Source organism: Triplophysa dalaica, chromosome 13 (assembly GCF_015846415.1).
Source record: "Triplophysa dalaica isolate WHDGS20190420 chromosome 13, ASM1584641v1, whole genome shotgun sequence".
Taxonomy (NCBI): domain Eukaryota; kingdom Metazoa; phylum Chordata; class Actinopteri; order Cypriniformes; family Nemacheilidae; genus Triplophysa; species Triplophysa dalaica.
This window is the reverse complement of record NC_079554.1, coordinates 13075059-13095644: the sequence shown is the minus strand read 5'-3', so window position 1 is coordinate 13095644 and position 20586 is coordinate 13075059. Positions and strand designations below refer to the sequence as shown.

General features: G+C 36.4%; 1 protein-coding gene across 2 annotated transcripts; it reads left to right on the top strand.

Annotated features, from left to right (window-relative positions):
- The first annotated feature begins 1272 nt into the window (after window positions 1-1272).
- On the top strand, window positions 1273-20550 carry itpk1a (inositol-tetrakisphosphate 1-kinase a). 2 transcript variants are annotated; one of them, XM_056765013.1, is made up of 11 exons: window positions 1273-1621; window positions 1721-1817; window positions 3550-3574; window positions 9830-9955; window positions 11294-11411; window positions 15277-15375; window positions 15503-15543; window positions 16709-16874; window positions 18247-18314; window positions 18541-18703; window positions 19277-20550. In XM_056765013.1, exons 2-11 carry the CDS (start codon window positions 1723-1725, stop codon window positions 19582-19584), a joined length of 1209 nt encoding a protein of 402 aa, XP_056620991.1. In that variant the 5' UTR covers window positions 1273-1621; window positions 1721-1722; the 3' UTR covers window positions 19585-20550. The 2 variants fall into 2 exon arrangements, with proteins under 2 accessions (XP_056620991.1, XP_056620990.1); XM_056765012.1 differs by having other exon boundaries at window positions 18502-18703.
- The last annotated feature ends 36 nt before the right edge of the window (window positions 20551-20586 follow it).

Here is a 20586-nt window from a genome sequence, read left to right as displayed (position 1 = left end):
CGTATCATAACGTGACTTTTTCCAAAGTAAAAGTAAACCACGTCAAACAGATTTTACTGTAGTTTCTCATTCTAATAACGTCACATTGATTCATTAACAACTTTTCTCACGAAAACCATTAGCTAGGTTCCTTCACGTTGTATGCAACACATTCATCATTCCTAGACTACAGACTTAAAAAAACAGGGGAAGTTCACCTAACGCAAGAAACCTCACACACCATGTAGGACTGTCAGTTAGCGCTGCTGTATTTAATGGCGATGCGTATCTTCTACTATCATATGATCTTGAATTCGACAAAACCTACTTACTAGGATCACACGATCAATCCATTTTGTGCGGTTTTAACCAGTGAGTTCCTGAACCAGACAAAACGATGTCACAGGATTGTTGTCATGCGACCTACTTCCTGGAATAGCTACATCCGGGACATTTACATCTTCTTCTTCTTCTAATGGTGTTTTATGGCGGTTGGCAAACCAACTTTCGGTGCATTACCGCCACCAACTGGACTGGAGTGTGTGAAGCACTGAGAAGCGTCTAGAAATTGACAACTTAAATAGGAAAAAAAAACTTTTATTTAAACCTATTACTTTAAATTCTCCTGTCTACTCCTATAACTTTAAAATATTTCATAATAACTCTTTATATTTTATCTTGTTCTGCACGCATTTTCAATAGACTTTCCATATTAAATGATACAACACCCAATTTACTTACTTCCTTCATAAGTTCTATTCTTTCCTTTACATATTTTATACATTTTATCAAAACATGTTCGGGGACATTTACATGAATCGGATCCATGACTTTATTTATGAGGAAAACGACTCTACTGCCCCCCCGAGGATCTCTTAGGAACAGTTTCTCTCGTTTGAATTAAAACACACATCCATACGCATCCGTGTCTTTATTATCCTTTCCATTAGTCATCTTAATTTTGAATAAGTGTTATAAAAAAAGGAATATATCAACATTTGTATGAAAAAGATGGCATTTTAACGACACATCTGTAGGTAAACTAGCCTTTTAACCCCGATTAGTTTAACTGGGATTATTGTATTGAAACTATAGCGATACACATAATAATCAATCTATCAGAAAACGTTTGTTAGTTTTACTATAATAAAATCAAGGGCTAAATGAATGGATTATTGAATGAATGGGGCAGTTGCATTAACCAGTAAACCAGTTATAAGCCCGCCCCTAAAGGAGGGTGTGTCGAGAGCAAGTTTTTTCGGTGTCCAAATGGCCAATCAACAGTACATCGCTGATCGACAGCATTGTCAAATAATGTACTGGACGTTTGGATATAAGCTTTAACATCTGAGGTCAACCAAGGGACACACGAGTCGGTTCTATACCGTGATGTGTCATGATGCGCTGTGTTTGTTATGTCTATATGTTTCGGTGCCATATAAATAATGTGACGAAGTTGTCATAAAATCGAACAACTATTTAGACAGCGGGACGCGCATTCTGGAGGACATTGGCTATTTGAGTATTGACGACAGTCTAGATCTGAAACGTGGACGTTAAGAAGAGATTTTAGCAATCGATCAAGACCGTATTTTAAGCTCGCATTGATTTAGCACCGGCTTTTCGGAAGTCACCCTGTCAGGTAAGTTCAAACACCCTCTTATTTAGATAGTGTATTATTTATGCTTTTTGTGTATTAGGGTTGAAACTTCTAAAAGTGTACTGATATTTCTTCCTCTAGAAATGCAGACCTTTGTGAAAGGAAAGAGGGTCGGATACTGGCTCAGCGAAAAGAAGACAAAAAAACTCAATTTCCAGACTTTCGTGGATATGTGCAGGTGCGTAAAGCGCGCGTGTGAGCGCACGTCACACGATCATCCACATGTCCTAATCAGCTCATCCAAAATACAAGTTACATTTTATGTTTGGTAACCTATATGGGCATGTAAGTCATAATTTATTTTATTTTGTAATACACCCGAGTTATGGAGAAAATGGGGTGATATGGAACGTGATTCATCCTTTTACCGCATGTTCTTACGTTCAGCAGTCATCACCCCAGTATTTAATCTACTATGAACGTCAATGAAATGTCAATGACAAATAAGAACGAGATAATGAAGGTGAGAAATATTTGTGCTTGTATATGTAATCTTTGTATGGGCTACACGTTGGGGTCATACATTTAATAACTCTGAAATGTGGCACAACACTGCTCAAAATGTAATAAAATATAGGCAAAGTGTGATTTATATACTTATCACACTTGTTTGATATGTATCAAACATTTTTGAAAGTTTATTTTATCTTCATACGTTTCTGAATCATGAATCATATGTTTAGCTTTATTTGACCAAAATAATTGTATTTGAAATATTTTTACTTGATGTTTATCCCACGTGAGTTTAAGGGTACTTTGTGTTATGGTGTTCTTGTCACATGTCAACAAAATGACTTTCTACACGTCAAAAACAAAACAAATTGCTTCCTTCTTGTTTTGTTTTTTTCAATCGCTTGAAAATGCAATCTGAAGATCCATAGATAAACTCAGCATTCCAGTCTCAGAGGACTCAATCTAGTTTATTTAAAAATTTGTCTTTCAAGGAGTCTCTTCTTCTGTGGGAGATTGCTTGGACTCTAACGAATAGATGATAATAAACCATCTGTTTACATTTTTACCATAAAACCACAAAATCTGGACAAAGTTCACTGATTACCTGGAGAAGTACCATATAGACAGTCCTTAATTCCAAAGCTTTAAAATTAACATTACTTGCATATCTTCTCAATCTCCACGTATGTCTGCCGCAAGATCATGCTTGTTACATAACGTATTTAGAGCTAGAATCATTTGTTTTAATTGCTTCATGGTTTTGCATGAATATACTGTGCCATACATTAGATCTGTATGTGTTTGGATGACATATACCGCGTGGGCTACATGACATTTCTGAGTGAATGTAAGAGGATCATTTTTTCGAAATTGCCACAGATAACCAATTTCCAAGGGTTTGACATAAACTTGATAAACATGTTCAGTTTCGAGGTATTCACTTAACATAAGCACCTGAGGTTGTCAGGTGACATTGCTGACAGACTGCCACCATGACACAGTCATTACATCATCATGAGCTGCAGAATGTGCTTGTGATTAAATCTTTTATCCTTCTTCAGGGTTTTAAAACCCTGAGGTGACATTGTTCTGATTGTTCTGATTTGTGTCTTCTCTTTAAATGTTTCTGTGTGTGTTTTAAAAATGGGTGTGTGTATTGTATTTGTCGTGTATTTGATTTCTGATGTTTTTAATGTGATTTTTACTTGTTTGGGTGAGAAAGAGCAGCCTCCCAGTTCACTGAATGTCTTATAAAACAGAAATATTTTTATCTTTTTTTTTAAGTGCAAACACTTCTTTATTGTGTCGTGTTGAGAAAATGTGTCATACCTCAAACCATACGTAATATTTCCAGGTTACCCATGTAAATCAGAGAAAACAATACTACAATTACAATACATACAGTAACATCTTAAAACATGAAAACAATAATCATTTTCTCTTCTTTTGCCTTTCAGGAAACAAGGGATAGAGATGATTCAGGTAAGCAAAACTGATTGTCTTTTTATTTGTCTTTTCTTAAACACTAGTCACCTTTCGCTCATATGAAATGTGTTGAATTACTGACAGTTTCACAATACCATTGACAGGCTGTTTTCTAGACATTTAAAAGTACCCTACATTAAATGACAATCAATATCCCTGTGTACACAAAACAATAAAAACTCAAAAATATAATAAAAAAGAATTTAACAAAATTTCAGGAAGTCCCCATCCACTGTAAAATGTTACGGTAATCATTCTTTATCCAGTTATTAATGTCCTTAAATAATTGCCAGTAAAGAACATAAAGCTTCTAGAAACATTTAGCTTCAAAACAGTTCCCAGACGATTCCTAATGTAGCCCTAAAATAGCCTAAAACAAACACAATTATTTTTAGTTATTTATCTTTACAAAGTTGCTTGAATGGCACTGAAAAGCACTTAATAGAATAGGTCACTGCCGTTCATATCAGGTCGATCAGATTTCCAGCTGAAACACTGCCTTGATAAATTATCCGTCATTAACCATTCATCAGGAAATTATATAAGGAAGTGATGTGGATGTTGTGTACATTAGTGCATTGGTATGGCAAAATACACCCTTATGGTCTGGCATTGATCGCTGCTTAATCAATCAGATTTGGAATCGGTCAAGACAGTGATATTCTGGAGGATACAGTAGATATACCCAATATCTCCCAACTGATAACAGCGGCAATAAGAATAGTTTTTCTTGCGTTTTGCCCTACTAGCTTGGCCAGCGTTCAGATATTGGTCTTTTAAAAATGTCAATTTCTCAAAAGAAAACAAGTGTTATCCCTTTTAGTGTTACTTACCCTGAGCTAGAACATCATCACCATCACATTGTGTTTGCTGTGGGATAGTGAGGTATATTTAACAGCTCTATTAGTATTTAAAGAATGATTTCTGTTGAGTTTGTGATCCCCTCCCTTGGCTTTACCTTGACATTGATAAATCATTAGTCACATGAGTCACATAGATAGAAAAGCCATTAGTTATAGCCATTTCGTTTTTAGAGGCCATTTCTTTTTAGAAATGTGAAAATCTGCTTGTGATGTGCAGTCAACGCTTCTTGTTGATTATAAATAGAAGGTTTGATATAAACTGATGTTTTTATGATTTCGGGATTTTGTGAATCATTTTTAGGTAGCTAATCCGATACCTTTTACGTGTTATGAATGTGTTAACTCCAAAATATCAGTTTTTCTTCTGTTAAAGCACCCACACAACATTTTCATATCACGCTCTATGGAATAACATTGTTCATAAGGTTTTGTACTTTTAATTGTCATGTTGGTTCAGTCACTTTATTGTCCACAAATGGAAAATTGTCTTTGGCTTTCCCACATAAATACATTCAATATCATCATACAAATCACATAAATGACAACAAGTAACACTATCTCCCCTTCTCATGACTCTTCTGAGAGCAGTTGGCACAAATTACATTTGTCAACATTTTTCATTGCTTGAGGTTATCTAAAATGTCTTTTCGATGGTAAAAGCTAAAATTGAATGATAAAATGAAGAGCTTGGTTCCAAAAGTAGATAAGTTTGTTTTTAAAATTATTCCAAAATCCAATAAACATCAATCAAACTGAAGATGGTAATAATCCATTATTAAGCCTTAGTAACAGCTTGCTAACACAATAAAAACATGAAAACATAATAAAGAACATGATTTTTTTATTTTTAAGAACAGAATTATCTAATTTTGCAAGCAAACTCCTCAAATATTTCATCAATAAATAAAATTGCAACTAGTATTTTCACTAGTTCACTAGATGTGTGACCCATTTAGGAGCAGATGACTGACTCTTTGTGGTTATGTTGTCAGTGGACATATGAAGACAGTGTTTGCACATTCCAGCAGGACATGCCCTTGTCAACCATGTTTATGTTTAAAAGGAACGGATTTGGCCCAAAGAGAAATACTTGAACGAGCTCTGAGCAGGTTACAGGGGCTGGTTAAAAATTGTGAAATATGTTTATGGACAAACATTGTTCATTTAGGTTGTGCTGTGGAAAGTGCAATACCGTAGTAATAAAGTGAATTCTGGGAAGAGTTCCACAATCACTTTATTGTGTTTTGGGTGTGAAGGCCGGTGGATGCGTGTTGCCATTTAAAATAGAAGAGGGAGACCAAGGTGCTATTTTTTCAATCCGCTTTATTATTAGCAGCTCTACTGATAAGAGTCAGAAAGGACTTTTCTCCACTCCCAAACTAAATTGTCAGACGCATAATAAATGCTTCTTTGCTATCCCTGCTATGTAGGGTGTGGACAGCAAAGAGACTGAAGGATAGACTTTGACCTGCTTTTATGTCACACAAAAGGCAACTCAGCTGCACCCATTCATAGATTTTATTCAGTCACTAAAGTGCTAAACGCAAACAATCGAGCTGATCACATTAGACTTTTAAGTGTCGATGATGTCAATATTGTGATTACTGAATCGTCACTGAAATCAATCATGAGGAGACATCTTAACAAAATGTTTTAATGTTATCATTTCAGGTTATCAGTGTCTGAAAGGTGATTAATGGCTTTTTGAGTATCTTGCATGATTTATGGCTTTGTGTTTTCTGAAGGCATATGTTGTTAATCGATATTTGTTCATCATTATGTGGTTCCCTGTCTGATCAGCGTGTTCTGCTTCGCAATTTAACTATTTTATAGCTCCATAGTACAGTCTACTTTAATAACTGTAGTTTCCGCATAGAGGTAAGGTTGTCCTTTTTAAAGGAAAAGTTCACCCCAAAATAAAAATTCTGTCATCGTTTACTCAGACTTAAGTTGTTCCAAACCTGTAAAAATGTCTTTGCTCTGTTAAAGGCGCAGATTTTCATTTGGAGCGCTCACTAGCCTTGTATTATAGATTTGACACGAATCGCTCAATCCAAACACGATCGGCGGCCACCATAGTAGAAAAAGATGTCGTTCTCATGTTGACGCAAGGAAGAGATCATGACGGCATTAGAAAGACTGTAGAAAGAGTGATGTCTTATTTATTACATAAAATAAAAGGTCTGTGGATATTAAGTATAAAAAGAAGGATAAAAGTCAGGCAGGAGCTAGAACCTGCGCTGATAAAGACTTTCCAGCAGAGACGTTTATGGATCCGCGGTACTAAGGCTTTAAGCAGAGATACTCATAGATATCTAAGGAGATACTCTCCAGCAGAGAGTCGTTGGAGAGCAAGATTGTCTTCAAATCAACCCTGAGGAGGTTGCATTGATTGGAATAAGTTTGAGAGTAACGTTGGTTTTTCTGTTTGTTAGAACCAAGATATGTTGTTGTTTTTGTTATAATATTAGCTGTGTGACGGAGCAGTTTTTAGCGTCATTGTTTATCTTGAACCGCTTTAATATTGTACTCGTCCAGATACTGGAGAGAGAGAGAGAGAGAGAGCGTGAGCAAGTTGGCGCTAAAACTGGAGAAAGAGAGAGAATTTTACTCTCTTACTCAATGATGAATAAACTTACATTTAATCTGCAGGTTACATGCGTTCCGAACCATAGAGTACGATCCGTACGGATCACGGATCATCCCCAATCCGTTTCACCACTATACCACAGGGGAGAGGGAGAGGAGGTTTGTCCGTTTACAAAACATGGCAGCGAATTGAATGTATGTCGGCCAGCTCTGTATGTAGATATAAAAAGCTCATTCTAAGTTATCAGAAACATAACGGTTCATAATGTAAGGTCTTTATACACCTATAAGAAATAGTTTTGTGTATTATATTGCATTTCTGTCAATAGATCTTCCTAAAAACTCCATATTGTTCTTTTAAACACAAAGAAAGATATTTGGAAGAATGTTAGCAACTGACAGTTCTGGGGCACCCTTGACTACCAAAGTAGGAATAAATATTGTATGTTTTTTTTGTTCTGTTGAAGTCAAAAGAAGATATTTTGAGGAATATAAAGCAATCAGTTCTGGGGTACTTTTGACTACCATTTTATTTTTTTCTTCTATGGTTGTCAATGATGCCCCAGAACTGTTGATTGCATTCTTCCAAATATCTTTCTTTGTGTTTAGCCAAATAGGTTTTGGAACAACTAGAGGTGTGGAACAGGTTTGGAACAACTAGATGTTACAAACAGGTTTGGAACCAGTTTGGAAAAGGTTTTGAACAGTTTTGGAACAACTAGAGGTTTGGAACAGGTTTGGAACAACTAGATGTTACAAACAGGTTTGGAACCAGTTTGGAAAAGGTTTTGAACAGTTTTGGAACAACTAGAGGTTTGGAACAGGTTTGGAACAACTAGATGTTACAAACAGGTTTGGAACCAGTTTGGAAAAGGTTTTGAACAGTTTTGGAACAACTAGAGGTTTGGAACAGGTTTGGAACAAGTTTGGAACAGGTTTGGAACAAGTTTGGAACAGGTTTGGAACAGTTTTGGAACAACTAGAGGTTTGGAACAGGTTTGGAACAACTAGAGGTTTTGAACAGGTTTGGAACAACTAGAGGTTTTGAACAGGTTTGGAACCAGTTTGGAACAGGTTTGGAACAGTTTTGGAACAACTAGAGGTTTGGAACAAGTTTGGAACAGATTTGGAACAACTAGAGGTTTGGAACAGGTTTGGAACAAGTTTGGAACAGTTTTGGAACACCTAGAGGTTTTAAACGGGTTTGGAACAACTAGAGGTTTGGAACAAGTTTGGAACAGTTTTGGAACAACTAGAGGTTTTAAACGGGTTTGGAACAACTAGAGGTTTTGAACAGGTTTGGAACAACTAGAGGTTTTGAACGGGTTTGGAACAACTAGAGGTTTTAAACGGGTTTGGAACAACTAGAGGTTTTAAACGGGTTTGGAACAACTAGAGGTTTTGAACAGGTTTGGAACAACTAGAGGTTTTGAACAGGTTTGGAACAACTTGAGGTTTAGAACAGGTTTGGAACAACTAGAGGTATTCATGAAAGAATTTTCATTTTTGGGTGAACTATACCTTTAACGCATGCCCAAGAATGTACTGTAAGAATGAGGGCTTTTTTACTCTAGCCTGTTTGTGAAATGTTGGCTACCTCTTCATTATTATTAGCTGACAATGTTTTGAATCACTATTTTCTTTGTTCATTTTCAATATTGTGGTTTGAGATTTATTTCCAATGCAATGAAGTCACTAACCCTTGATAGAAGAAAATGACTCGTTCAAGAATCCAGGAACGATGTTTTGTTTGTAGATGAACCTTGTTTGCCAGTATCTCAAGGGTTTACACTTCTGTAAGGGTTACCTCACTGCTCAGCAAACTTTGGTTCTGCTTTTCAGAAAAGAAGTTAAATGGAATGTGGAAATAGAAGAGTGATAAATTAGCGTAGCACATAGGGGGGTTCATTATTTTCAGGAAGGAGTGATTCTCTTCTCCGAGGTTTCTTTGAAACATTACAGCTGTTTAAATGACAGAAACGTGGCTCATTCTGCTGCATGGGAATCAAGTGAATATCTACTAAAAGAAGTGACGTGTACTGGAGCATGTTCTGTTACGTAGTGGAATCTGTGTGTGTCATGTTTGTTGCGACATGTAATGTGAAACATTCCCAGACATTGTCATTTAAAGGTTGAGCCATATCAGGAACAGGCCAATAAGCCCCTAAAGATCACTTTGCTCTCTTTCTCTGGTGGGCCCCTCGGTCTCCAAGTCTTGCTCCTATATTTGGTTCTTTCTTTGGTAGTGATTCTTAACTCCGAAAAAAAAAGGCACTTGGGGATCCCCTTCATTATTGTCTTGGCTGTATCTACATGTCTCAGGCTTATCCTAAGAGCCTTTGTGGTCATATCCCAACTAAATATTATCCATCCCCTAAGATTAAAAACCACCAGTGTTTACCCCAAGGTGCCATTCTCCATGTTGGTGACGTGCATGGCTTTCCGCACATATTGCGCTATCTATAATAGTTTTAGTAGAAATAACACACACCTTACAGATAGCATGACCTCATGAATATCTGTCCCACAAGTAAACCTCTTCCACTATCACAACTCAACTGGATTAACTGGAATTTCAAAACATGATTTTGATGGTTTTTGATGTGATCTCATGTTCAGCCAATTCCGTTTAATTCACTAAAATATAAAAGCATACAGATTTCCTTAGTAACATTACTTTAGCATCATGCATGCCATTTATTCATCCTTCATTCATGCTGTATATTGACATTGAGCAGTGGGTTGTTGAGAATGGCTTGTGTATGTTTACTGAGCTCTTGACCTTGTTCCTCCGGTTTAGCTGGATCTGAGCCAGCCAATAGAGAAGCAGGGTCCGTTTGATGTCATCATCCACAAGCTGACCGACCACATTGTTGATGCTGACCAGAACGTCACAGAATCCCTTCTACTTGTACAGGGTGTCCAGGTAAATAAGCACCTACACTTCATGTTTCTCTTCTCTATTTAACAACTTCCCTTAAAGGGACAGTTCAAGAAAAAAAAAAATTCTGTCATCATTTACTCACCCTGAAGTTGTTGCAAATCTGTGTAAATGTCTTTGTTCCAATGAACACATAGAAAGATAATTTGAAGAATGCTTGAAACCAAACAGTTCTTGGACACCATTGTCTACCACAGGAAAATTGGTAACACAATGGTAACATTCTTCTAAATATCTTCTTTTGTGTTCATCATAACAAAGAAATATATAAACCAATTTTTCCTACTATGGTAGTCAATGGTGGCCAATAACTGTTTGGTTCAAATTACAACTGCCTTATCTTGAAGTGATTCTTTATGACAGTGTAACCGTTTCAAAATCAGACATATGGGGAATTTTCCAAACGGAAGTGACCAGCCCTATGCCCTACTCCCTTCAAAGGGCTGAGCCCTTGAAGTGAACTCTTTGAAGGGTTTAGGGCATTACTGTCTCACGTGTATGTGTTTGGAACTCCCTTCACAAAGCGAATATCAGGCCAAATGTTACCTTGACAACGACGCACGTGCACTCTGAATCCATAGCTACTTATATATTTAACCTTGTTCTTTTGCTCCACTCTGTATTTTTTAAGGAAACTACGTATATATAGGATATTACATATAATTACATAAATATATGATAAAGGAAACCTATAAAAAAACATATATAAATTAAACATATAAACATTCTTTCCAATAAACTTAATGATCTTATAATATTTTAACCATCTTAAATCACACTGACAAAAACAGTGTGAAACATATACAAACTAAATTATTGTACTTACATTTAGGTCATGTAAAAATCCTGCACCATATTGGCTTCAAAATGTGTCGCGAGAACTCATTATCCAAGATCACGTGATCACAAATGGTACTCACTTCCTTGAAGTGACCATGGCATGCACACTTCTCTACCGGACTACTGAAAGGGCCATTCGCTAAAGGATTCAATTTTAATTGGAACGCCCCTAATGTACAAATGGTGCCCCCTTCGCCAAGGGCCCTTCAAGGGCGCATCAATGCAGTTTGGAAAGTGCCCATGGTATGCAATATCATCGACTTAGTTATTATGCATCTACAATATATTTTAAGTCAATGAGTGCATTATCATTTTTTTTTGCCATTTTTATGGTTTTTATTAGTTCAGTGATTTTTTGGAGTGGACAGGAAGCGAAGTGGATGACTCTTCGGGTCGCCGGGGACACACCGGCACCATATGTCGGAGCACGAACCACTTGACCATCGGCTCAGACCATTATCAGTGTTTTTGATCTATTCACAGGACTACATAGACGCTCACCCTGAAACTGTTATACTGGATCCTCTTCCGGCCATACGTACCCTGCTGGACCGATGCAAATCATATAAGCTCATTCAAAAAATTGAAGACGACATGCAAGGTTTGTCTACAGCATAGCCACATAAAGATGTATTCAGTCACAGTCCTTCCTGAAACCTTAAATGTACAAACTCTCAGTTTTTCAGGAAATGTATTAAACACTGTTCTTTTAAACTGTACTTTTAATACTTTTTGTTGGTTAGATTTTTGCAAAACTCAATAACAAAAATAGAGGGTGACTAATAATAACTAACTGTTTTTTAAAAAGTTGCGTTTCACTCTAATTTTTTACCATTTCTTTATGAAGTTTAACACGCTGAATAAAATTAATCACATTAATTATTTTACCATCGGCAGTACTAGAATTAAGTATATTTTCACATATTTATACATTTTTTCATTATTATTATTCGTAAGCAGAAATTACAAGGCACTCGCTGAGCTCAATACAACAGTTTAACAGAACAGTCATTAAAAAGGAGTCATTCAAAACAGTAGATGTGTACATTTGATCCTTTTTGTCTTTTATGACTAATATTGTAAACAGTATTAGGTTAAGTTTCAGAACTAGTCAACTATTTTCGCTTCATCAAACCTTCCCTTTGCTACACAAATATCTTAAATTTTAACAGTGACAATTGGAAAATATTTTTTAAAATATGCGAATTTTTTTGCAGTTTTTGTTTATTTTCAATATACCGACATATAAAAATTTCTAAATATTCACTAAAAAATGTATGTTACATGAAAATAAATATTACCACAGTAATTAGCGCCACAGAATTGTACAGGAACTATAAAAATGCTTTATGGTAATAAAAAATCAAATAAAACAAAATATGGAGAGACAAGGTTTCAAAAGGACAGAGGCTATACACATGCACGTTTTATTGTGATCACAAACACTCCTACCTTATCAAAAGTTACAGATAGTAGTTTAACACTTAATATCCTCTCAATTTTTATTTAAATAAAATATGAAACACAAACATGATACGTCATTATGTTCTACAAACCTTAATAGATAACAATAAGCTGTTTCGCAATGAATATAAACGTCAGTGACATTAAATCTGACTATCAGTAATATTAAATTTGAATATTCAGTTCAACTATCTGAAAATCAATAATGTTGAGTTTGAATATGAACATTGCTTGCATTTAAATAGATAGTTTACCCAGTGGTGCTTTGTTCTCCATTACTGGGTTGACACGAGGAGGGCAGGTTTTGGCCTTTGGGCAGGGGAAGTATGAGGCTTATGGAGAGCTTATGTCCTAAAGCTGCTGTGTTGTTCATTCTTTGTACTGCTTGCATGCTGTATTCACTGACTACAGAAAGAGCAGGAGGCCCTTCTGCAGCTACAGGCCAACAGAACAACCAGCTGTGACTCTGACGTAGTGCCGAAGGGATCCCATCTCTGGTTCCCTCTCATTCACAATATTTAGCTCAATTATTCAGTAGAAAAGTTATACAGTAGAAGTATATACACATATAAAATGATGCAGGAAGGTACGAAAGGCTGTGCTGTTTTGTAAATAGTCATGGCTGGAAGACGTTGTTAGACAAAAATGGTTAAAACAAATATTAAGAATACAAATGTTTGATCAAATTAAAAAGCCAGTCAGTATTCATTGCAGAGAAAGCTGTCTAACCAAAGCCAGAAGAACCATCAGAAGTTTAAGGATGTACCAGAGAGAATTGTGGGTACAGGAGTGTCAGCTGAGGGCAGTGGTGGAAAGAGTACTGGAAATTTGTAATGAAGTACAAGTACTGTTACATTGCTGAAATTGTACTCTATTACAAGTACTGGTGTTCAATAAGTAATGGAGTAAAAGTAAAAATTACTCTTCTCAAAAACTACTCAGAGCACTAGTTACTCGTTACTTTTTAGGCGGTGTTATTTAACAAATTAAGAACAATTATTAATAATAAAATTTGAGATTTATATAGAAAATAGCTACTTTTTACAAAACACATCCTTGCCTTACTGATAAAGCATGTAACTGGATACTACTCAGACAAAATAACCATTCAATGTGTTGATCTGTCTGTCTGTCTGTCTGTCTATCATGAGCTCAGTTTTCAAGTTAAAACCATTTATGCAATTCCAACACTGTTCAATCATGTGTACTAGGCCCCACAATGCAGAAATTAATAAGAAAGAGCGACCGATACTGCATGCAAGAAATGCAAATCATTTGTTATCTAAATTGCATTGGATTAGCATTAACAATCATATCTGTAGAGGAGCTTTCAAGTGCGCAAAACCGCCGTTTGTTATGCATCCTGCCTGCCGCACACGTTCGTCCTCCATGATTTAACTAAATTCCCGGCAGATGTCTTAAAATTTATGTGACCGAAGTTTACTATGCGCGATTTGAGTGGACGGGGTCACGTTACGGGACTAATTATTCTCCTTATCCAATCACATGAAAACTAAACATATAAAGTAGTGACGACAATGTGAGGAAGAATAGCGCAGTAAAAGTACCGATACAACACTAAAAATATACTCTAGTAAAAGTAAAAGTACACTTTTAGTCAATTACAGTAATTTGAGTATTTGTAATTCGTTACTTTCCACCACTGGCTGAGGGTTATTGTTAAGTTAACCATTAGCCTCATTGCTCCCTCTGTTTCAAGGAGGGAGAGACCTCTGTTTAGGATACAAAGGAGTGACTATTTTCTTGGGGCCGTTTACCAGACAACCGCCTCTGTGGCTGTTCGATTATAAAACAACAATGCAAGGGATTCTGGGAAAGGAAAGATAACACGGCTCATATACCCTGAATATTACACAAGATCTAGTTTTGAAACAGCTGCATGTTGGGCACTATCATCACAATCCGTGACTGATTTAGTGAAATGAGTCTGGGTGAACTTTTCCAAGAGCTAATGTGATCCATGCAAGCAGATGACAACAGTTTGTTGTGGTCTCAGTGTTTGAATGTAAAACATTGAATGACATGACATAATTCTGATTTTATGGCTTATCTCACTACTGTTTGGGATGAGTTGAGCTAAAGTCAGTTGACTTAATTGTGTAAGTTTGTGCTTGTTCTTGGGTTCATAGTGAATCATAAAAAACATGTTTTTCATGAATCATTGTCACACATCAATCACATCACTGCATTTGGTGCCTGTGATCTTTAAAGACTTTAATTCTTTGCTTTAAAATGTTTCAAAGCTAATGTCAAATTTTACAGTATTGTAATACGCCGAGTCCCTCAACACGGTTTAGTTTTTTGAGGGACTGTAAATATAAATTTGAATAAAAGCTGCGTGTTATATTTAAGTGACATCAAAAGGAAGTTGAAAATTCACAGGTATCGCAGCCGTTTTGTTGTGCATGTTCCCATAGTTCCAGTAGTAATATTATCCTGTTGAAAGTATAATCATCATTTAAAATGTGGGCAGGTTACACATCACTAAGACACATACAGACTGCGCCTCTACAAGAAAATTGTTCAGACTAGGCTGGTTTGTCTCAACAAGATGCTGTTGTCGTTCCTGTTTTCAATCACGTGTGTACGTCAGAGTAAAGAAGAAGACGAAAGGAAGATGAAAGTAACACACATAACATCAAAGAAAACAGTTTGGGCCTAAAATACCTATTTATTTCAGCCAGACCTTTATAAACAAGAGAAGTATGAGTCAGTGTGTAAACAAACATGGTCAAATAGGTTAGGTGCTAAGAGACAAGGAGATGACTTAATTTTTTAGAAACACTTTTATTTATGTTCCTGTAGCTCAACCAGTAGAGTGAGTTTGTTTTCCTGGAACAGCTGACGAAAATATTCCTTGAGTGCCTAAAAGCATCTGCTAAATTAATAACAAACCCACAGCATAAACTGAATGATCAAATATTATGAGTGAATAAACAGAACCAGCATGTTCTTTATCTCTTCATGTATGTGTTGTGTAGATGACAGGATCTGCTCTCCTCCCTTCATGGTACTGAAGAGTGAATGTAACGCAGAGACCCTGGAGCAGCTCCATAAGAATGGAATTACATTTCCTTTCAGTGAGTTTATGCCATTCAAAATCTTGTCAAGAAATGTTCACGTCAACTATGTGTTGAGTTGTACTGAATTTACATAGTTTGTTTCTGCAGTGATGTAGCTTTTCATTCAATTTTTCTTCCATTTCAGTTTGCAAACCTCGGGTAGCTCATGGCACCAACTCTCATGAGGTAGGAGAACATTCACTGCTTCTACTATTTTGGCATTTTTTACGTCTAGTAAAATTAATTAAACGTTTATTTAACAGTATATTTCAAAATGATGACAAAATATTATAAATAAAATAAAATCTTGGATATAGAAGGTAAATATTTTCTAAAATGTAACAGACCATGTGTTTAAAACTACATACTTCCATGTTGGGATCATTTTATTAGATATGTTCAACATTTTTGTTTAATTCTAAATAAAATAATGTACCATTTTACTCTTTTTGTGAACAGTGCTGTACAGTATATCTATTAAATGCTACATAATAGATCAATACTGTACTGTACTATAGTATTATTTATATCTGTTACGTTGCTACATGATGTTCATGAAGTTCATTATTTCCAGTGTTTTATGAAACTAATTATTACAGTTTAAAGTATCTAAAAAGTATCACAGAGATCATGTTGATGGAGTCTTTGTTATTTAGTGAGAGAAAGATGAGAAACCTGAAATGTATATCTCAGTGAAATCTCAGCAACACTGTTGTCACTTCTCCTTTTTAAAGTCACTGTGGAAGTGTGATGCTAAAATTAGATAAAAAGTACCTTCCGTTTTTATTTTAAGGTGCAAATTAGTTTTATTTGTCACATGTTCCACTACAGAGAACATTAAGGGAAATAAAGGCAGAGCTCTTATTGCACCGAATCACAAGCAGTGCAGCTTTCCTCGTGGATGATTAACAGGGGTGCAGCCTCTGTTGCTATGGAGACCATATCTTTGATTGTCACCGACTAATGTAAAAACAAAGTCTCAGACACTTACATTCCTTCAGAATAATACTCAAAGACAAGAGTACATTCGTTTCACATTGTTGACAGTGAGGGTAAAAAAGTTTAATGCGTCACCAATAACTATGTGTGTGTGACCAGGTTGATTGTCATTGGTTTTTATGACACCAAGCCTGAGGTTTGTTTAGCTATAGGGAAGGGCACATGCAATATACATCTCTATTGAGAATGGGTTTGAGGGGGTTTCTGTGTCATGAAACTATAACCACACCTCAGGAGACAAGGGTCATTGTGCCATCCAATAAAAGACTTTTGTGTTTACTTCGTACAAGAATGCATAAATTATTTTATAGTAGCACCACGTGCTTGTGTTGATTTGTTTTCTGTTCAATAGATGGCCATCATCTTTAGTGAGGAAGATCTGAAAGACATCAAGCCCCCGTGTGTAATCCAGAGCTTCATTAACCATAATGCAGTGCTGTATAAAGTGTTTGTCGTGGGAGAGGCTTACAGCGTGGTGCAACGTCCCTCGATTAGGAATTTTCCCTCTGGACCGACCGGTCAGTTGCTTTACACCAACTTACTAACAAAAATGATCATTCGATTAAAAATGATAGATTTATGGTAATTTGTTTAAATGGGTCATGTGGTGCGAATACCAGCTTTTCTGTGTCTTTTAAGTGGCCCATATATGTATTACACACATAAAAATGCAAAAATGAAAGTGTCGGAACAAAAGATACATTCTATCTAAAAGCGAATGCTCACCCAGACCTGCCTGAAACGCCTCGTGTAACCACACCCCTACAAATCTACGTCAGTTCGTGGTATGATTCGATTAAGACGAACAAATGTATACGCAAGTAAGTTGGGTGTACCTGTCAGTACAATTGCTTTGGAACCTGATGTTCCAAATATGGTAAGAGGCGTTACATTTCCGTCACACGCTTGCAGTTTTCGACCAATCACTACGCACTGGTTAACTGGCCAATTACAGCTCACCACGCTTTTCAGAGCGATGAACTTTATAAAATATCTGCCGTTTCAGAGAGGCGGGGCAAAGAGGAGATACAAACATGCACAGTATGTGGAAAATACAGCTTTTTTAATCTTATATCGTGTAAACACATTGTATTACATCTAAAACAAACGATAATATTCGTTTTACCCATGTCATTTGACCCTTTTAAATTCAACAGCTTTGCTTAAAAACAGTATACTAATCAGGACTTCAAATAAATTTCATACTTGTTTCATTAGCGCTCAATACTTTCTAATGAGTGTTGTTTTACATTTTTAATCTTCGAGGGCACCCATGGAAATAAAGACAAAATAAACAAATTGCACTCACAAGGTAGGAGACAAGTTCACTAGGTAGAATGGCGTACTAATAAAATTACTTTATAGAGTGCCAGGCCAAAGAATTTAGACATCAGGTCTCCGTTGGGTTGTTTTGAACTTAAAGCCATAAACACAGAGATATATCTTAACAAATACACCTTGTCATGCTTCTAAGTTTACATTGAAAGTCGTATTGGGGACAAAGTGAGATTGACATTAATGGCACTCGTGAGCCACTTCTTTTGATGTCTAGGGCCTCTTACCGTGCCTGGAACATTTCTTCGACATGTGTTAGTGATGTTTAGACCCAGTTTCTTTCCCTCCCTTTAAAACAAGTGGTTTGTTTTGTCTTTGACATGGTATGTGTTCAGCGAGTGACTCACGAAACTTGGACGTCGAATTGTTTGATGAATTGTGCCCCCCGATGGCCAATTCTATACACTGTTCCCAAACCCAATTGTGTTTAAAATGCAAATCATTTTGGGATTTCTAATATATGTACTTTAAAGTAAGACAAGAGGTGGGAGGTTAGAAATTAGGATAGGTTTTTGATTTTGTAGGCTAATTAATACTTGTGTTTTTATTATGTAGACAGAAGAGCTATATCCTTCAACAGTCATCATGTGTCTAAACCAGAGTCATCTTCTCATCTGACCTGTGTAAGTCAACTCTTGTTTAACTAAATGAAATGCAAACTACCTAAAGACATTGTTTAGACATGTACATTTTATCAAAACCGGTTCGGTTTAAAAGACCAATGCAACCATTTATCAAATGTTTGTAAGGAGTTGTAAATACAAGCCAAGCTCAACTGAAGTAATAATCGTAAATGTTTTGCTGTAACAGGCATTTCTACTTTTTTGTCCTATTTCTGGTTTCCCTCAGAGAGACAACATGGAGGGTCAGTACTGGGCACCAAACAATGATGTCATTCAGAAAATGTCCAGAAGGTTACGGGAAGCCCTCAGCATTTCTCTGTTTGGGATTGACATCATCATCGACAACCAGACCGGCCAGCATGCCGTCATTGACATCAATGCATTTCCAGGTAAATGCAGTTTTTAAATGTATTGAAAACAAGGCCGTGAGGGTCTTTATGCTGTGGACCCTATTCACACTTTCAGCAATGCTATATTGCAAACAGACCACTAGGGGTCAGTAGGGAATTACACAATCTAGTGTTTGTTGATGTTAGTAAATGTCAAGCTATTTCTTACATTGAGTTTATGAGTTTATGTAACTCTCAATCATAACAAGTATTTATAGAGAGTGAACTTTTTTTTTTAGTTTAACTGATTCGCAAAATGTATTAAAGATGAAAAGTTAAAGTACATTTAAAGCAGGTTATCTTACTTATATTTGCAGACACAGCTGTGTTTGTCGGCTTACGGTGTGTTTTAAAACCACCTGGCCTTCTCACGGTCCGTTGCTATGGTGATCTTGTGTATCTAGCGGAGAAAGGCCCTTTGATAGCTCTCAGCGGTACATGCAATGAGTCCCATGACAGTGCAAGAGTACATCAACAGATGATTTCTGTTCTCTCCCGCCTTTCTGAGAGCTCTCACAATCCTTTAAGATTTCAAGGTACTGCAGTCTGAAATGACCCTTCATTTTCATCCAGGTTATGAGGGGGTCTCTGCGTTTTTTGATGACCTGCTGAGTCACATCACCAGCGTCCTGCGAGGTCAGGTATCTAGCGGAGCGTCATGCGGTCATCTGAAAGCGAACGGAATAGCGAAGGACCCCTCCGTAGCCTGTGGGATGCCCTGCGGCATGCTGGGAAATGAAAGCAGTAACTGGTTGATGGACAGCGAGGGTGTAAAAAGAGGCTCTCATCAGGGACTGAGTTCTTGCGGGGCCTGCAGGGCTCAGAACTTTCACCAGCACGCTAGATCCAGTTTAGCAGCAGCTGAGACTTCATCACAATGAGACTTCATATTAATCTAGTTGAATATTTTATGACCATTCCCAAACCATTTCAACCCTCATAAAATGTTGTTTAGAGGGTGTGTCTAAAATAATTATGTTGAGCATGATTGAATGTGTGCCAATTGTTTTCTCAGAATTGATTTATTTAAATGAATGTTCAATAGGGGAAACCTGGTACTGTATGTGGTATGATTTTGTCATAAATTACTTGCACTGATTTTATTTATAGAAAAGGGGTCTTGTAGAGGAATTGAAAATGTATCAATACATTAATGAGAAAGGATACATAACTTGAAAGGAGTGTCATTTGTGTGATGTTGCTGTTAGACATTATACTTTTCAGGAAACTAGTGCCCACTGCCCAGTTAGCTTTAATGCTTCTAAAAAGACGGGATAGTCAGAATACATTTAGTGATATATGAAGCTGTATGGCGGAAATTAATTTCTTAAAAACTGAATTTGCAGCTGTTTACTTTTTTAAACCGTAAAAGATTGTAGCGTAAAATGTTTTTTAACCATTTCATATCTGGAGAGACCTGTTGTTCTTTCTTTAAAATACTTTTACACTGACAGGTGCTATGATAGAATATTGGATTATTCATTGTAGGAAATACGACTAAATATGTTGTGGCTTTGGACAAATGACCTTTTCTGATTATGGGTATAAAAAATGCTGTTTCAACAGTTTGAGTTAAATAAAAAGTTCACCCATAAACTATCCCTTAAGATATCCCTGGTTAGTCACACTTGTGTTGTTTTTAATAACTATTTCATTGAAGACAAGAGAAACTTTGACTTTGTTTTTATTTCCTATTTGGAACAACCAAAGAGTAAATGTTGGCGGAATGTGTCTTTGAAATTGTTTTATCTGGTCTGTTCTGTCCCCCATTGCTATGGTTTATTTGTACATGATGTATAATTTGTATATATGTTGATTTTTTTCCTTTTGGCATTTAAAAGGCATAAAAATCCTTTTAAATGTCATGAAGCAATGAACCAAAT